Raw genomic sequence first — 18,628 nt, 5'->3', positions numbered from 1 at the left:
TGCAGTCATGCAGAGTTACCTTGCCATTTTGGAAGGGTGTTGAAGCGTGCCTAATTTCACAGATTGTGCCCCTAGGCCCGTAGCATCCCTGTGTCTAACAAACATAATTTATGTGGAATTGATTTAGCTTGACCTGTTTTGAGATGCAAATGCGCTTGTACCTAATTTCCTAAGATGTCTGTTTTGTGCACTGTTGTGAAAGATGTAAACATTCAGCACATATATGTATGAGACAAGAAATTAAATGGGATGAAATACTAGAATTGTTAGCAAAAAAAGAGAGAGGGGTGGGGCTCCATTTTTAATGCAGTGTTTTCTGTAAAGCATAAATGTAGAGAGAGGGTAATTAAGATTATCAGTCATGAGTGCATTCATGAAAATCTTGCAGTATCCATAAACAGCAATTTTTCATTTAAGTCTTTAATTTGGGACTGGTTTCAAGTCCATATTGTGCTATCAATTTCATAATTTTTTACCTTGCTATATTTTGCGAATCATGATGTGTGCTGGGGATGGGCAATAAATTGTCCACAACTAGTTTCAAGTCCATATCGTGAAATCAGTTTCATAGTTTTTGAAGTGTGTGTGTTTGTGTGTGTGCATACGCACGCAAGCACGCACACGCTATGTAAAAATATTTTTACATAGGTTTTTGCTTTGCTTTGTGTTAATTGGAAAAGCTTTCAAGGTGGTAGGTGGTGTTGTTATTTTTCCAGTTTTTAGTCGCTTGCCACAGAAGGAGTCTCCAGGTGACATACAAAATCCTTTGAGTGTGACACATAACAAAACCAGCCAAAAGAATAATACCTTACACTTAAAGCCATTTAAAACTTATAAAGCAGACTCCATAAAACAGCAGCAAAAACTTTAGCATAATATAAGCTTTTTCACAAGCACCGTAAGGTCACAAGGCAGCATCATTTGAGATTCCTCTTGTAGCCTAACATGTTAAAGCACATTCTGCCACTAAAGAGGGTTGGTGAGGGAAGCCCTGTTCTGTGCCAAATAAGCACGGGACGCCTTTGCCCGGTGGCACTGTGCCCATAGATTTTAGCAAAATACTGGGTATGGTTTTGCCCAGTATCTTCTCTGTGTGATGGGCTCATGGGAAAAAACTGCCTCATGAGCCCTTGCTGAAGAGGGGAGAGGAAAGGCTATACAGTGGTACCTCTAGTTGCGAACTTAATTTGTTCCGGAGGTCCCTTCTTAACCTGAAACTGTTCTTAAGTAGAGGCGTGCTTTCGCTAATGGGGCCTCTTGCTGCCACTGTGCCACCGGCACACGATTTCCGTTCTCATCCTGGGGCAAAATTCTCAATTCGAGGTAACTCTTCCAGGTTAGTGGAGTTTGTAACCTGAAGTGTTTGTAACCTAAGGCGTTTGTAACTCAAGGTACCACTGTATAAGGCTACTTCCCCTGGAGCTCACAGCCATTTTGCTTTGAGAGCTTCCTGCCTGCTCACCCTTGGGTTAGAGCCCTCACTGAGCAATTTTGGGTCACTGGTTGACAGGGTCGGAAAGGATTCTCTCTCTCTCTCTCTCTCTCTCTCTCTCTCTCTCTCTCTGATTAGCACTTGGTTGGGTTGTCCCCTCCCCCCAGCCTTTCCCTCAGTGAAATTATGGCTTTCCTTTATTAGGCGGAAGAACATTGTGGAAATGGCATTGGACAGGATCAACATAGTGTTGGGGTGGCATAAGGGGCCTGAGGGGAGCATTGACCGCACCAAAACCTAAGCATGGGTTTGGTATCTGCCTGGTTGCAAACTGCCCCCTGGTCCCCCAGTGAGACCTTGCTTGCTGGTACTGCAAGGTTCAACACTGGCTGACTCCTGTCATACAGGTTTGGAGCGATCCAAACCCAGCAGATCCATTCCATCAACATGGGGCTTGTGGAATGATGAACTGATCCTGGGACCCAGTGCCATGCCAACCCTTGCCCTGCCCACTGCTGTCAATAAGGATTTGGCCTGATTTTATCCCATGGCCATTGTACAGTCTGGTTATTTTGCTGCTCTCATGGGTCACATAATGTGCCTGCCTGGGCAAAGAGAAAATCAGAAGCAGGCTATCGATTGGGCTTCATCCAGCCTATTGCTGACTTCTAGATACAGGCTCATCATTTCTACCTCTTTCCAGGCAGCTGGCAAAGAGGCATTAATCGCCCTTGCTCCCAGAAGGTCCACCCCACTGAGCTAGATGCTATCAGCCATGAAGGGCTGAGCAAACATTCGATCGGTCATTCCCCTCCAGAAGCTTCATCCACACATTCAAGCTGTGATACCCAAAACTTGTCCTGCAAGACAGGACCAGATGGTGCTCCAGACACACTCATTGACTGAAATAAAATTGGCATCATCCAAGGCAAGGTGGACGAAACTGGTTTTATTCTCTGAATGTCTTGAGAACACATCACGGCATGCTTCTGAGAGCTCTCATACCACCCCCACCCCTTTGGCCAGCCCCAGCTGGAATAGGCCCTGCTCTGCTGGCTGGAGCTTCTAAAGATGCAATGGTAGTGAAGAAGTATCCTTTCTTTGTTGCCGTCAATGACAAGGAATAGGCATGATATTGTGGGAGTCTGGTGAGTCACAGGTTTGCTATCTCCCCCTCAGGTTTACCTGTTCTGAGGATATTTGTGTAATTGTATTCAGCGCTTGATTGTACTTTTTCCACGGCAGGCCTGAAAAATCAGGGCAGTTAGAGTTTTTAATGACAAGGTGATGACTAAAATTTACTGTATTACAAACAACAAAAAGTCTTGTTGCACCTGAAAGACTAAGAAATTGATTATGACTTAAGCTCTCATGAACTACAGTCTATTTCATCAGATGCGTGAAAAGGTTATGAATTGGACTGTAGTTCAGGAAAGCTTGTACCATAATAAATTTGATCTTTTAAGGTGCCACAATACTTTTTTTGCTGTTTCTTATATAATGTATTTTAGTGGACACCTGTTGCAGCAAACACAGCTACCCCCTCTGGTCATTTTATTATGTACATTGGTATGAAAACTAAATATTAAAGCAATAACATTTCAAGCAGCTTACTCAAAATGCAGAATTATCATAATTCCCCTTCAGCAATGTGACATAGCTCTGTCAATAAAATATGACACATTAGAATGGCTGTCACTGAATTTGAAAGGCAAGGCTGGTTTGAAGGTTTGCAATTCGGGAATTGCATTGTCTGTCCCCCAGCCCTCCCTCAGACAAGCTGTAAAACTCTTTTTTTCTTGAGGAAATGACCAAACTACCATACTTTGAAACTGCCCTACAAACTCACACTGGTAATTCCAGTCCATTTAATTATAATATAATAATAATAATTTATTATTTATACCCTGTCCATCTGGCTGGGTTTCCCCAGCCACTCTGGGCGGCTTCCAACAAAATATTAAAATACAATAGTCTGTCAAACATTAAATGCTTCCCTAAACAGGGCTGCCTTCAGATGTCTTCTAAAGGTCTGGTAGTTGTTTTTGTTTGGTTCATTTCCCTCATGCATGCATTATGGGGAATTTTTTTTAGTTTTTATTTAATGTACTGTACTGTAATCTCATTTCTTCCTTTTCTGCTCTATGTGGCCAAGCTGAACAAAGAATAATTCAGACCTTCCAAGTGTCCCTATTTTCCAGGGACAGTCCTGGATTTACAGAAGCCATCCCGGTTTTTCTTAGGACGTCAGAGAAATGTTGAAGGGTATGGTAGGACATCCCTATTTTCAGTGAAGAAATGTTGGAAGGTATGGAGTTATGCAACCCCCAAGCCAAGGAAATAAGTAATGACAGAACTTTTAGAAGACATCTGAGGTCAGTCCTGTATAGGGAAGTTTTTTTTTTTAATGTTTAATGTTTTGTTATGTTTTTATGTATATGTTGAAAGTTGTCCAGAGTGACGGGGCAACCCAGTCCGATGGACGGGGTATAAATAATAAAGAAGTTGTTGTTGTTGTTGTTGTGGAATAGGACATCCCTATTTTCATAGGAGAAATATTGGAAGGTATGGTAATCTCATACGATGGAAGACTAGGAGAATACTGGGTCCTTCAGGCTATCCTATGCACCATATCCCACTGTAGGCTACTAGATAAATGGGTAAAGGTAAAGGGACCCCTGACCGTTAGGTCCAGTCGCGGAAGACTCTGGGGTTGCGGTGCTCATCTTGCTTTACTGGCCAAGGAAGCCAGGTGTACAGTTTCCGGGTCATATGGCCAGCATGACTAAGTCGCTTCTGGCAAACCAGAGCAGCACACGGAAACACCATTTACCTTCCCGCCAGAGCGGTACCTATTTATCTACTTACACTTTTACGTTCTTTTGAACTGCTAGGTTGGCAGGAGCTGGGACCGAGCAATGGGAGCTCACCCCGTCGTGGGGATTCGAACTGCTGACCTGATCGGCAAGCCCTAGGCTCTGTGGTTTAGACCACAGCGCCACCCGTGTCCCTAGATAAATGGGTACCATTTTCCAAAGCCTGTTTCAACTGCCATCTCCATCAATCTTTATTTCTCTACCAAGCCACAACATCATTCCCTCTGGACACCCTGTTCTTCTTTCCAACAGACTCTGCATTAAGTTCTGTTACCTTTCTGCTTAGCTCTCTGTTGACAGCATCACCAATAGCAACACGACCAGCAGTATTCTAGAAGCCAGGAGACTTAACTGACTCCTACCTTTGGCACTTTTGGCACGCAGGTGGTGCTGTGGGTAAAACCTCAGCGCCTAGGACTTGCCGATCACATGATCGGCGGTTCGAATCCCCGCGGTGGGGTGAGCTCCCATCATTCGGTCCCAGCTCCTGCCCACCTAGCAGTTCGAAAGCACCCTTAAGTGCAAGTAGATAAATAGGTACAGCTTTATAGCAGGAAGGTAAACGGCGTTTCCGTGTGCTGCTCTGGTGCCGGTTCGCTAGAGCAGCTTCGTCACGCTGGCCACATGACCCGGAAGTGTCTGCGGACAGCGCTGGCTCCCGGCCTCTAGAGTGAGACGAGCGCACAACCCTAGAGTCTGTCAAGACTGGCCCGTACGGGCAGGGGTACCTTTACCTTTACCTTACCTTTGGCACTAGTGATGGCAGGGCTATTTTGAGATGGTGGAGACTGGGGCATGAGATGCTTGACTGATCAGCTTGCTGCAACAACTCTGATTAACCCCTGAGAACAAATGTGTGACTGTGAAGGTGCTGCTTTTAGTATCCGTTTTTTAAAAAAACAATCAGCCATGTTGCTTACATTTGATAGGGCATAATCTTTCCTGGAGGGGCTTATAATTTACCATGTTCTAAGATTAACCTGTTGCTAATTATCAAAGGCAGTGCTTTTTTTCTGGGGGGACGCAGGGGTACCCATACCCCTAAACAGTTTGTGAATCTAAGTTTGGCCTCATTGAGGGGCAGTATTTCAATATGAGTAGGAAAATGAGAGCATCCCAAAACATTTCTTTTTTAGAAAAAAAAAGCACTGATTAAAGGTATTTGTCATAGTTCTGCGAGTGCTCATTCAGGTAGAGAATTTGCACCCCAAGGGTCTTTCTGTATGAAATCTCCTGTAACTTAGGGATTTTCTGATATAACAAGTTGGAAGAAAGGCAGCTGTTTTGCATTGTTTTTCTGGCCCATATTTGTTTCACATGGGCCCATGTCTCATCCTGCTTCCACGTTAATTTGTCATTCTCTCCCCCAAAAAATAATTTTTAAAAAATCATATTAAACATGTATTTTTTCACAAAACATTCATTTCTAAAATTATGTTCCCCCAAATGTGCATTTCTACTATTCCCCCCCCCCATGTATGTGTCCTAAAGTACATATTTTTATACAAAGTTTGGTATGTTTTTTTAGCCAAGAACTGCAACCCAAAAATTAGAGAAGCAGAACATCTAATGAACTTCTGCCTTCCAATCTGCACTTTGCTCCAGGAGGTGCAGGTCAGATCAGCCTTGACCAGAATATGCAAAGAACAAATTCCTCATGTGTTTCTGGTGTGACTTTTTTCCATGTTAACTTTCTCAGCTTCTTCTCATTCTTCATTTCAGGTTAACTCCCATAGCTGATTACTGAAAGGGAATATGATCATTTTCTTATCTTTCTATGATCGTTCTACTCCCATGGCTACATTCATTTTTTAAAAAATCAAATTATTAGTTGCTTCAGAGAGATTTGTGAGAGATTTCAGTATCTTTAACAACAGTTTTGTTCTCTTAATTCCATAGTATTGCATCTGGTCTATTGTATCATATTGTTTTTATCAGTTTACAGCAGAATTATCCCAAGCATAAGGTGTAATTGCTCTTCCCAAGAACTGGGTAGGGACTGACTTGATTTGTAGAAAGGCAGCAGTTCTCAAATGATTAGTTGATGCAGCCTACCCAGCTCTTAGCGAAACATTTTTGCAGACTGATTGCCTTTGGCAAAATGTTCTGTATTGGATAGGACAGAGAAGCTGGTGATTACATGTTCTATTGTTTCTGATTTGTCATTGCGTTTTCTACAACCATCTGTATCTGTGGTCTTTTTTTTCTTTTCTTTTTTTCCTTACTAACAAAATGCAGCGCTAACAAGTGAGTGTGCCTGTGGTGGGAGATTGCAAGAGGCCTGGGTGTGTTTCATTTATGCACGCATGCATGTGTAGTGCTTCTCTGTGTGATTTATGTCTGGTTATAATAGTACCCTGTTCGAGAAAATGTGTTTTGTTACAATGAGACAGTTCCAGCCTGGCGTTCCTGGCTTATTAAAGCCTTAAGCCTGGAATGAATGTCAGCCCCACATGCTCCCTCCTTGCCCTCCTCTCTCCCATTTGCTTTAGCACTTCAGTCTGGGTCATGTTGCACAAAACATGGAACTGTGGGAGCCAGTGTGGTGTAGTGGTTAAGAGCGGCAGTCTTGTAATCTGGGGAACCGGGTTCGCGTCTCTGCTCCTCCACATGCAGCTGCTGGGTGACCTTGGGCTAGTCACACTTCTCTGAAGTCTCTCAGCCCCACTCACCTCACAGAGTGTTTGTTGTGGGAGAGGAAGGGAAAGGAGAATGTTAGCCGCTTTGAGACTCCTTAGGTAGTGCTAAAGTGGGATATCAAATCCAAACTCTTCTTCTTCTTCTGACCACAGTTATCCTGAGTAGTTTTGATGGGGGTTGTAGTCTGCCTTCTTTAAATGAAAAGTGGCTGTCTCTCATGGACTATTAAAAAATAAAACAAAATATTACAGTCAAATGAAATCCCAGGTAGGATTCGAGATAAAAGCAGCAGCAGAAAAATAATAAAATAATTGTAACAGAGAAACTTTTTGCAATAGATAAAGAAAGGCATTTTTCAGCAGGAACTCACAGGAACTCAGTTCCGCACCTCACAGGTGGGCACCACTGCCATTCTAAGAGAATGAGGGAGGCGTTCATCGTGAGTTCCAGCACCTCCTGTTCTAGAAAAATAGCGCTGGGTAAATGTATAACATAATAGGAAAGGTTTGAGTAAAAACACTTTGTAGGTGAGGGTGGGCAGTCAATTTATGAAACAATGTAATTGTGTGATTTGAAGTTTATTGTGGGAATGTTTGATAATTTTAATAAAAAATTATATACAAAAAGTGGTATATAAATTCTAATCCTCCTCTTCATCATCCTCCAACAACAACATTTGGAGAGTCACAGGTTTCCTCATCCTTGCTACAGAGGATATGTCTGAACTTCTGCATAAGCCATTGGTGTTTATCTCACTCTGATATGCTATATGGATTTCCTTTGCTATAGAGCAGCCTTTCTCAACCTGTGGGTCCCCAGATGTTGTTGAACTACAGCTCCCCTAGCTAGCAAGGCCAGAGCTCAGGGATGATGGGAGTTGTAGTCCAACAACATCTGGGGACCCACAGGTTGAGAACCGTTGCTATAGAGTGTTTGTGAAATTCAGCATAATGATTTTTCTTTCATAACTTCTACACACAGTGCCAAAGCTGCAGATTGCTGAGGTCATTATCTCAACTTTCATTTCACAATCTGCTGGTCTCCTCACTGTTCTTATGCAATGGTATTTGTCTATTTCTTACATTTATTTTTGTGGATGTAATGCATATTCTTACATTCTGATGGGTTTTCACTTGTATTTGTCATTGAACTTATTGAAGAACTTTGTGCATATCTATGGCTCCTTGTAGCATTTAATACAGGATTTTGATGTGCTCTGTTCTGGAATCTACTATTTTTACCACCCGGCTCTGTTCAATTCTTCTTTCAAAATGCCATGTTCACAAGTACCCGCCATTTTGGATCATTTGGCAACAAAAATTTTGGTGTCTCTGTAGATTCCTGCTTCCATCATGCTTGCTCATACATCACATTCTTTGTTGGTTCAAAATGCATTTTGTTTTATTTCTAATAATTAGGAGGGATCTTCCATTTCTTGTATCTCAGGTAGCAGCAGTGTTGCAGTACTTACTTATTTTTGTTCTTCTTCATTCAATTCTGTGGCAATTTTAAAAGTTTCCCATTGTCCCCTTTATTGTATGCCAGAAGCCTAAGAAATGGAATCTGTCTGGTTCCCATTGCAAACTATTTGCTTCACTTGACATTGATGCTGCTTTGATCCTTTGTCTTCAGAATTACACTTTCTTTCTGGCACCATGTTTAAATAGTGCCTTCATTATTCAAGAGAACACAGAGACTTTGTTACACTGATTCACATCTGTATTGAATATGCAACAGAAAATGTTTTCTGGGTAGTGGGCTACTGCTTTGACTCCTTCAGTTGTCTGACATATGACCTCTTTGAGTACATACAGGTCAGGTAAGATCTTTGCTGAAGCTCATATGGTTGATCATATGAGTACACTGTGGTCATCAGTAGGATCTGGGGTGAAGGTTTATAAGGAAGATTGGAAAGTATTTGTAGATTATTTTAAAAGTCAGTGTAAACAGGTAAATATGTTAGCAAGTTTAGAGTAGATTCAGCAGTATATGGTAAACTGAGGCAAAAAGAAGAAGAGGGGGAAAGTTATGGAATATTTAGAATATGTGGAGTAGAGGGGAAACTGAAGAAACCATGGAAGGAGGGGAAGGGAAGTTGAGACTATTGAATTGTTTGGATGGTTATTGTGTAAACATGAAATATGTAACAGAAAGGCTAATAAAATTATATATATAGGATCTGGGATGAAGGGTAGATTTTACCTTTTCTGTGAGAGTATCACCAAGTGTAAAATTCTGCTTTCTCTGTGATGTGAATGCTCACTATTTACTTCTTACAGAGGTGCATTCTGGGCACCGTTGAAGGAAAAAGACTGGGCAGGTTTAGCCCCTTCACACTTGTATCTCAAGTTGCAGCCTGTTTCCTTTGCCCCATAGAGTCTGATCTTCATAGCCTTGCTCTCTTTTGTAACTAACCCTATATTTAGAGTGTGGTTAATGCTATTGTGCAACTAATAGAACAATGAAACTTGTTAGAGCAAGATACACACAAAGGTGCATATCAGCAGTAGGCAAGGTGGTGCCAACCAGATGTTGCTAGACTGCAACTCCCATAATCCCTGACCATTGTCCCTGCTGACCAGGGCTGATGGAACCCGTGGTCTACAACATTTGGAGGGCACCATGTTGGAAACTTCTACTGAATATTGACTTATTTTATAATTATTGGTAGCAGTTAACAGGGCCTTGGATAGCACTGATAAAACCTTTGGTTTCTGCTTTGAGGAGAAAGGTTTTTATCTCTTAACCAGTTTATGGCTAATGAGTTGTTTTGAAAGAAGCAAGAGATTCTAATCTGCAAAAGTGAGGATTCTGAGGAATGGTTTAGTAGTTGTGTTGAAGGCCGTGTTTATCTGTTAATAGAGTTGGGTCCAGAGTGTCAGGGAGAAAATTCACACACTGAATCTTTCCTTTTATCAGGGAGCAATGTTGGGGATGAAGATTACAAATGAAGCAGGAAGCAAACAGGACTGTCATTACTAAAACTCTTTTAATTACCTTCATTTCAAGTCTTACTTGTACCAAGATTTAAACTCGTTTATCTCTGACGATAGCAATTGCCATAAGATACAATATGGAGAAAATAGAGGGAGAAACCTTCTTGCCTTTTCATTTTGTTTTAATTGAAAGGGAAAAGGCAAGTGCTTTCAGCACTGCCTCTTGCGCTGCCACCGCTCTGCTGTTTCTTGTTTCTCCACACTGCCATTTTGAAATTACTCACTACTGGCTCTGGCCTGGGGTCATTATAAAAGACCCTACTCCCACATAAATTCGGGTACAAAGTTGTAACAACTGCAGGGACTCCTGGTATGAGCTCTTGAATTCTACAACACAGCTGCTTTGGACAACAAGCTGTGTTTTGCCAGCCCTGTTTGTTGAGTCATCCAAATCCAACACACACACAAATATGCAGACTGCAATGTTGTATTGCAGCTGCAGCTTGCATAAGGATTTGGTGTGTTTTTTTCTAATTAATGCCATTAGTATGTGTTAGAGTTCTCAAGTGAAAAATATGTTAAAATAACCTTGAATAATGAAGGCTTTAAAAATAGATTCAGCTAGGACAGGCAAAAAGTGAGATTTCAGCACAAGTTGATTTTTTCCTTGATATTGGTTTTAAGTCTCTCTGGAGCTTTAGGAAATCTTTTGCAAATATTAACAACTTACTTCAAAATCTTAGTGTGACATTTTCTTTCAGATTACCTGATTCATTCCTTATGAATATCTGCTCAGAATTCCAATCTCCTCTCACACTGATAGCGTTGCCTTACATTGCAGCTCAGGTACAGAAGAACAGAAATGCAAGAAGCCCTAAAGATAACCTCCATGTATTTGGCATTCTGTAGTTTTAAAAAAATATTTTATTGAATTTTCAAATCAACATCCAGTAGAACGTAACCATAAATGAAACATGACTTTGCACTAATCATTTCAGCATAAGAAATATATCAACTGGGGAGATAAGACTGGTGAAAAAACACTATGTAATGACGAGGGTAATTTAATGGAGGAATGTGTAGGGTGACTGTTTCATGTTTGTTGTTGTTTGGTCGTTTAGTCGTTTAGTCGTGTCCGACTCTTCGTGACCCCATGGACCAGAGCACACCAGGCACTCCTGTCTTCCACTGCCTCCGGCAGTTTGGTCAAACTCATGCTGGTAGCTTCGAGAACACTGTCCAGCCATCTCGTCCTCTGTCGTCCCCTTCTCCTTGTGCCCTCAGTCTTTCCCAACATCAGGGTCTTTTCCAGGAAGTCTTCTCTTCTCATGAGGTGACCAAAGTACTGGAGCCTCAGCTTCAGGATCTGTCCTTCCAGTGCGCACTCAGGGCTGATTTCCTTCAGAATGGATAGGTTTGATCTTCTTCTCAAGAGTCTCCTCCAGCACCATAATTCAAAAGCAGCAGTTTCATGTTAGCTTACTGTAATCCAAAACTTTGAGGGGATGTAATGCAAGTGACTTGTGAACACATCTGTGGAATTTCATATATTGCTCATATGATTGATAAATTGCCAGGGAAGAAATTCAGTTCAGTTCACCTTTTAATGTGAACCTATGTAATTCGCAGTTCCCGAAACAATATACAAACTGAAATGCAGCTGTCTTTTGAAATTTGCATGGTGTCTGAATTTTGTGGTGCAGTTCTCCAACCCAAAAATGTGTACAAGGATGCACATATTAGGGGAAAGTATGCATAAAAAAAAATACATAGATAAGTGAAAACAGCATACAAAAGTGAATTATATTAGGGAAAATGGCTTGCAAGAATACTGTATGTATATTAGGAAAATTGCATAGAAAAATGTGTATATTAGGAGAAATGCACAATAAAGTCCTAACAAGGAAGAGACAGACAGACAGACACACACACAGAGAGAGAGAGAGAGAGAGAGAGAGAGAGAGAAAGCGCTGATATGGAAATGTGCATAATTGAATTTAAGATTTAAAAAAAGAAGGAATGGAGAGAAACCAAAAATTGTCCACTCCTAGTGGTGTGGGAATCACTTCAGAAATGTAACATCTTGTGCTATTTTGGTAACATCAGCAGAAATAAACCACATGTGTCCAATGAATGACATGACTCCTTGCTATTCTGGGCAAACTTTGGCATGACAAAAATGGACCTGTTGGAACAGAACAACTTTGGTAGCATCTGGAAGAGTTTGCACTCTGCATGATGTGACAAGAAAGTGAACCTGTACACCCTCCCTCATGGCACGTAGAAACTGGGTATACACTCATGACCTGTAAGGATAGGGAGCTCAAGCCATTGGCTCCTGACAGAATCATCAACAGCCTGAGAGAACTTCTATGGCAGCCCCTCCATCATCTTGCCTGGGGCTGCTTCTGACCTTTATGACCTGAGCAAAGACAGAAGCGAGGGGACCCAGGCCAGAGAGCTTGTGCCATCAGCTCCCACCAGCCTTAAGAGGACTTTGTCACTCAACATGTGGTATCATTTATTTAGTTTAGTACAGTGGTACCTTGGGTTATGAACTTAATTCGTTCCGGAGATCTGTTCTTAACCTGAAACTGTTCTTAACCTGAAGCACCACTTTTGCGTGATTTCTGTTCTCATCCTGAAGCAAAGTTCTTAACCCGAGGTACTATTTCTGGGTTAGTGGAGTCTGTAACCTGAAGCATATGTAACCCGAGGTACCACTGTATTGTGAAGGCAGGATGAAAATGCCACAAATACGGTAAATAAATTCCAATGTGATCAGGCCTCTCTTGTGTGACGCTTTCTTCTGTGAAGAGATGTATGGTTCAAGTAAATGAAATTTGCGCACATAGGCATTTATTCACAGGGTTTGTTCTTAACAAGGAAATGTATACATGGCCCCAAAGCGTATGCAAACGAAGGCATGAAATTCATTTCATGTATGTCTTCCATGTTCTGGCCATGTGCGGACCATCCCTCATTAGCTGAAGGAACTTCAAATGTTCTCTTGGGAAAACCACACTGTGAGAATGTGCCGTCTCATGTGTCATGATTTTGACCCCTCCCCCTTTAATGTCTCTCTCTTCCCTTGCTTAGTATTGTTCAAACACACGCTTTTCATTCATCAGTTTTGTAATGAGTGTTTGGATCTGTGAATTACAGCTCGCTTTTCAATTGCCGCTGATGCATTTTTGCCCTTTTGCACTGATGAAGGATTTCATTTAGTTGTGTGGAGCAGATTGAAAGCGGCTGCTTTGATTTTCTTTCTTTCTTTCATGTTTTCAGGGCTGGGAAATAATTCCATGCCTTTTTCAGAGCTCTGCCGGCCACATTTTAAGAATGATATGGTTTGCCGTAGCGCTAATTAGCACCAATAATAGCTTGACTGTCTTGCATTGTGTTTAGCCTTAGAATTCTTGACTGTTTTGCATGTGTGTGTGTGTGTGTGTGTGTGTGATGTACATTTGTTCAGAGTGACCATTTGGCCCGAAAAACTGAAACTTGGCTGAAAATGGATCCAGCTGAACTTTACAACAGAGTTGCTGGGAAGTTGGTTGTAATACATAGTTCATGCTTTTTATTACTAGGACCTAATTCATGCTGTTTTGAGAATTATAAGTTCTAAGGTATAAAATCAATGTTCAGGCAAACTCATACTTAAATATATAAACCACATGTCTGAAAACAGTACAGGAAAACAGTCCTAAAGCTCTTTCAGTGACCTCAAATATTCCTCTGCAGTTTGGATGGAAATGGGAAAAGCCTCCCCAATGTCTCTGTGCTCACAAATCCTGCCTTAAGGGCACATTTGTGTATGAATAGGGTGAGTCTGTGACCTGGACTCAGGAATTAAATATTTATCATCACAAAAGAATGGCCGGGCTGTCCAGGTAAACCCATTAACAGGTTTCCTGCCAGACAGGATTCTGCTGTAGACCGCCCCTTCTGTGATGTGTGTATGATGTATTGAGGGGTGGTCTTGAGCTACAGGATGGCAATTTCAAAAGTCTATATAAGGGCTTGCACACCATTGTTCTGGGTTCCTCCTCCCTTCTGCGTGGGGTGTGTGTGTGTGTGTGTGTGTGTGTGAGCACCCTGTTGCAACAGTTTAATAAAGATCATGCTTACTAGCTGTTTTGCTTCTCAATATTCTCTGGTTGGCCTCTGTTATTTTCTCCTACCAATAGAGAACCTACGTACAGGCTCTTGGGTACCCCATAAGGGAAAAGGAGAAGTTTTTTCTTATAACAATGCTTACTGCTGTCTCCCTGCAAAGTACAGGCTGAAAAGCAGCATCAAGGCTTAGGAATGTGCTCTCTCTTCTCTCTTCACATTGACTTTAACCATGATTGGTGGAACATTGCCATGATTCTTGGTCGCTCAGATGCTCAGCTCTAAATACAGTGGTACCTCTGGATGCGAACGGGATCTGTTCCGGAGCCCTGTTCACATCCTGAAGAGAACGCAACCCGCGCCTGCGCCTGCGTGGGTCGCAATTTGCCGCTTCTGCACATGCGCGTGACATCATTTTGAACGTCTGCGCATGCGCGAGTGGCGAAACCCGGAAGTAACGCATTCTGTTACTTCCAGGTCGCCGTGGAGCGCAACCTGAAAACTCTCAACCTGAAGCAACTTTAACCTGAGGTATGACTGTATTTGCAAGGTCCAGCCTTCTACAGCTTAGGAGGTAGCAAGTGCCTGAAGCAGAAGAAACATTTGGTAGAATAGGGCTGCCATTTATTGAAAATTATTGCTGATTGATCATATAAGATCTATCCATAATTGTCGGCATCTTTCTGTCTTGGAAGACAATGAAGGAGTGTGCCTTAATAAACACTATTATAAATACAGACAGTAAGATTACAATATGCCATCTCAGTGAAGCCTTGAGGAATATCTTGTGTTTCAGGACATCCCTAATTCTGACGTGCTTCCAAAGCATAACTATGTTGGCCCTACAGATCCTTCAATATGTTTTAAGTACCAAATAAGGTGAAGCAAATATTGAAAGCTCACAAAAAAATTAAGATTTTTTCCTGAGTTCAAAGTGAGTGCTTTTGACTTCTCTGAGAGCCAGTGTGGTATAGTGGTTAAGAGCAGCAGACTTGTAATCTGGTGAACCGGGTTTGCGTCTCTGCTCCTCCACATGCAGGGTGACCTTGGGCTAGTCACACTTCTCTGAAGTCTCTCAGCCTCACTCACCTCACAGAGTGTTTGTTGTGGGGGAGGAAGGAAAAGAAGAATGTTAGCCGCTTTGAGACTCCTTAGGGTAGTGATAAAGCGGGATATCAAATCCAAACTCTTCTTCTCTTGCTGATTTTGATTTTAGGATGCATCAAATCCCAAACAGCATAAGGGTTAATCTGTCAAAAACGGCAGCATCTTACCTAACAAATGCTCTCAGACACAAAATATTGTCGCATGCAACCCATCATGCAGTACTACAGAGGATGTCAAATACAGACATCAAAGATTCACCAAGATATGCGTGAGAGGTTTTCTTGAGGTATGTTTTATTTGTTCTATTGCAGCAGGGTCCAGTCTCCTCACTGGCCAGAGTCACGATATGATGCAACTGGGACCCAGAAAGTTACTGTGTCAGCACCACAAACCGGATAAGGAAAAGGAAAAGGCATTAGGGTAAATAAACATTTAATGATTTATTTGTTGTGGGTGGATCTCCTTTAAGCATAATGCTTGTTAAGTCTGCTCGATGTTGTGCTACTATTGCCCATTTAGGTCTCTTTCTCCTGCTTTTGCCCTACTGTCCCCCATTGCATTATTTGTGTTCTGGATTATATTTCCCTAGATGGCTTTTTGTGTCTTCCGCCCTCTCTCTTTAAATTGAATCTCATGTTGCTGTCTTCTGCCTATTAATCTTTTTTGGTTCTCTTTGTGTTTCTGCCTACTGAATGGATGGTCACAACTTCTCCTAATTTATTATCCTCTACAAATTTCATTAATGTAGTAAATTATTAGGAAGATATTAAATAAAAAAACAGACCTCATTACAGTATCCTGGTAACTACCTCAACCTGTGTTATTGAATTTTTTGCCACCAGGGTACAATAACAGACCTGCAGTTTAAAACAAGCCGAGCACAAAGTGAATTCCCCATATTTTGCTTTCCTTCTTTCACAGCAGTGAAATTATCCAGTGGAGATTTGGTACTGGAGGGTACACTGTATCCATATCTTTCTATCACCTATCTATGAACTGTATCTCTAATATTGTATCTCTGGTATCCTATATATTTTCCATTCACTCTGATTACCAGTACTGTTGGATTTGTAATTTCTTGTCAGAAGAACCCCCAAAGCTTAATGGTCGAACTTAATATGCCAAAGGTCCCTAGTTCATCTCCAGATAGCAGATCTTGGGTTGCAAGTCTCGGAAAGACCTCTATCTTCTTTAGCTTCTGCTAGTCAGAGAACAGTATTAGACTAGGATGGACCAGTGGTCTTGATGTTATAAGGTGAACCATTGATGCATTTCTTAGTGCAGATAGTATTGATCTGATGTGTAGAAATCTTTCCTATTCTACTTAATTCAAGAGGGCCCAAGAAGCTTTTGCAAACCTCTCTGTGTGAAAGAAGCAAGCAGAAGGTTTATGATGTTTGGGTTATTCCTTCAGAGAAGCTGAGTACAGCTGGTTTAAACTGGTTCTGTTAATCTCTTTCTGTCAAGGTCATGCTAAGTATAATAGTAGGGCCAGAAGGAGCATGAGTTCCTCACTTTCTCTTTCTATCTCATTTCCGTCTGGTGTGGTGGTCTGTATGCTATAGTCTTAAGTTTTAGACTTATTATAAGTTATTGTACATTTTAAGTCTGCTGCAACTGGATTTCTTATGGACAGTGCCAGTCCTGAATATATTAGAATTGTGACCATTATGTTCACTTGCCTTCAGTAGCAGTAAAGCTCTGCTAGATGAAATATAATTGCCTCTGGTCTATTTTTGGGGAATCTTGCAGCGTGTTTAAGTTTTTACTCTGCTAACTATACATTGGAATCTGCTTTGGATCAATACTAAGTAGACTTTCACTGGCAATGTGAGGGGAAGTGAGAGGTACACAGATGGTTCAGTCAAAGAAGATGAAAGGCCTTTGAGTAGCTTCTCCATGGAAACCAATGGCATTGCACAGAGATAGGTTGATGGTTGTATGGTCATGTACCAAGACATAATTTACCAGACTATCTAGTCAGTCACCATTACTGCCCTGCTAAGTGAGGCAATATGGTTCTCCATCTGGTCCCAATCCAAGGAAGCAGAGGTGCAGTAAGATCACTAAACAGGATCACTAAACAGGATCATTACTGATGATCAGCTCACTGAAGGCATCAACGTATCAATGCCCTATATGTGGATTATTATTATTGCATTATTTGTTGCATTTGTATCCCACTTTTTTCTTCAAGGAGCTCGAGGTGGTGTACCCCCTCCTCATTTAATCCCCACAACAACCCTGTGGGGAGGTGGATTAGCCTGAGAGGCAGTCACTGGCCCAAAGTCACCCAGTGAGCTTCATGGCCAACCACTGCATTCATGGGTGGATGGAACTTGCAGACAAACCCTGCTCCCAATTTCCCCATGCATGCCACCCCATCTGCTGTGTCCATTACTTTCCTCATGTTGATTGGGGAAGGTCTGTGGGGAACTTTTACTTGGGTTTGCTCAAATGCAAGAAGAAAATTCCATGCAGTCGGCGATGCTACTTTGTCCATGATCACATGGAGGATTCTACCTCTGTATAAGTGATTGCAAGTAGAAACCCCCTGCAGATCTTCCCCTCTTAAGGAGGCCAGTGTCACTGAGCAAGAGAACCTGGGGGGCGGGGGGCGAGTTAGGGCATGTGAGCACACCCTACCAGCTGTCCCCAGACATATTGCTTATGTGTTCCATATGCAATGACTTCTAGCAGTGCGATTTTTCCTGAAAAAGAGGTGCCAGAACTCACCATGAACACCTCCTTCATTCCCTTAGAATGGCAGTGGTGCCCACCTGAGAGGTGATGGAACTGAGTTCCAACAAGTTCTGGCTGAAAAAAGCCCTTTTCTCTAAGAAGTTATCACATGGTAAGTTGTCATCTCTGCTTCTTCTGTTGCCTGGAGATATTGCACGCTAAAGCCTCTCTTTTGTGACTTCTCTATGACTTGCTTTGTCATAACTAGCATGGTTGAGAAACAAAAATAATCCTACATGGAATTAATTAATAACAACATAATTTTTAGTGGTGTGGCAGTAATATTGCTGCATGGTCCTCTTTAGGATCAACAATTGTCCTGAAGAAGTTGTCACAAGGAAGCTATGTTTGGAATGTGTTGTTATCAACCTAATTATGGCAGCTAATTTGCATAGCATAATCCCATGTGCTGAAGCAGTGGAATAATGCAGCAATGGCATCTTAGGGTATGGATTGTCAGTTCTGTTCAGAAATTGAGGGAAAATTTTCCCAGTGTGTTTTGACAGCATCTTTAACAAGGGTAGTTATTCATGTTATTCCTTCCTTTTTAAAAATAAAAATAAAGGGGGGGGGAGAGATACATACTACAGTAATTTCATACATATATTTTTGAGATTTCCTCAGTCTGTAGCTTTTCGTTGTGCAGGTTCCATGATAGACTGAACTGAATATTTCCCCTCTTAATAAAGACAGAGTTGAATGCGTTAGGAACTTTCCACTTCTTGCAGCTGACTTTTGCGTATGTGCTTGTGTGGTGCATTAGAGCTATTTTTATCTCC

General features: G+C 41.7%; 1 protein-coding gene across 10 annotated transcripts in view; it reads left to right on the top strand.

Moving 5' to 3' along the window:
* Positions 1 to 17,961, top strand: part of LOC308476921 (uncharacterized protein) — a 212,206-nt gene extending 194,245 nt beyond the window's left edge. For 9 of the 10 annotated variants that reach the window (XR_013986176.1, XR_013986177.1, XR_013986179.1 and 6 more), the window contains 2 exons: positions 15,419 to 15,527; positions 17,870 to 17,961. Coding sequence is in view for 2 of the 10 variants with exons in the window: in XM_081005115.1 (XP_080861241.1) it covers positions 15,419 to 15,527; positions 17,870 to 17,891 (131 nt within the window). In the remaining 8 variants the exon portion in view is untranslated. Of the gene's footprint in view, positions 1 to 2,135; positions 2,581 to 15,418; positions 15,528 to 17,869 lie in introns of all 10 variants that reach the window. The other variant, XR_013986178.1, reaches the window with a different exon arrangement.
* Positions 17,962 to 18,628: the final 667 nt, after the last annotated feature.

Source organism: Podarcis pityusensis, assembly GCF_964106645.2.
Source record: "Podarcis pityusensis genome assembly, chromosome: 5".
NCBI lineage: Eukaryota > Metazoa > Chordata > Lepidosauria > Squamata > Lacertidae > Podarcis > Podarcis pityusensis.
Note: the sequence above shows the minus strand (reverse complement) of the source record. Positions and strands in the feature narration are given on the sequence as shown.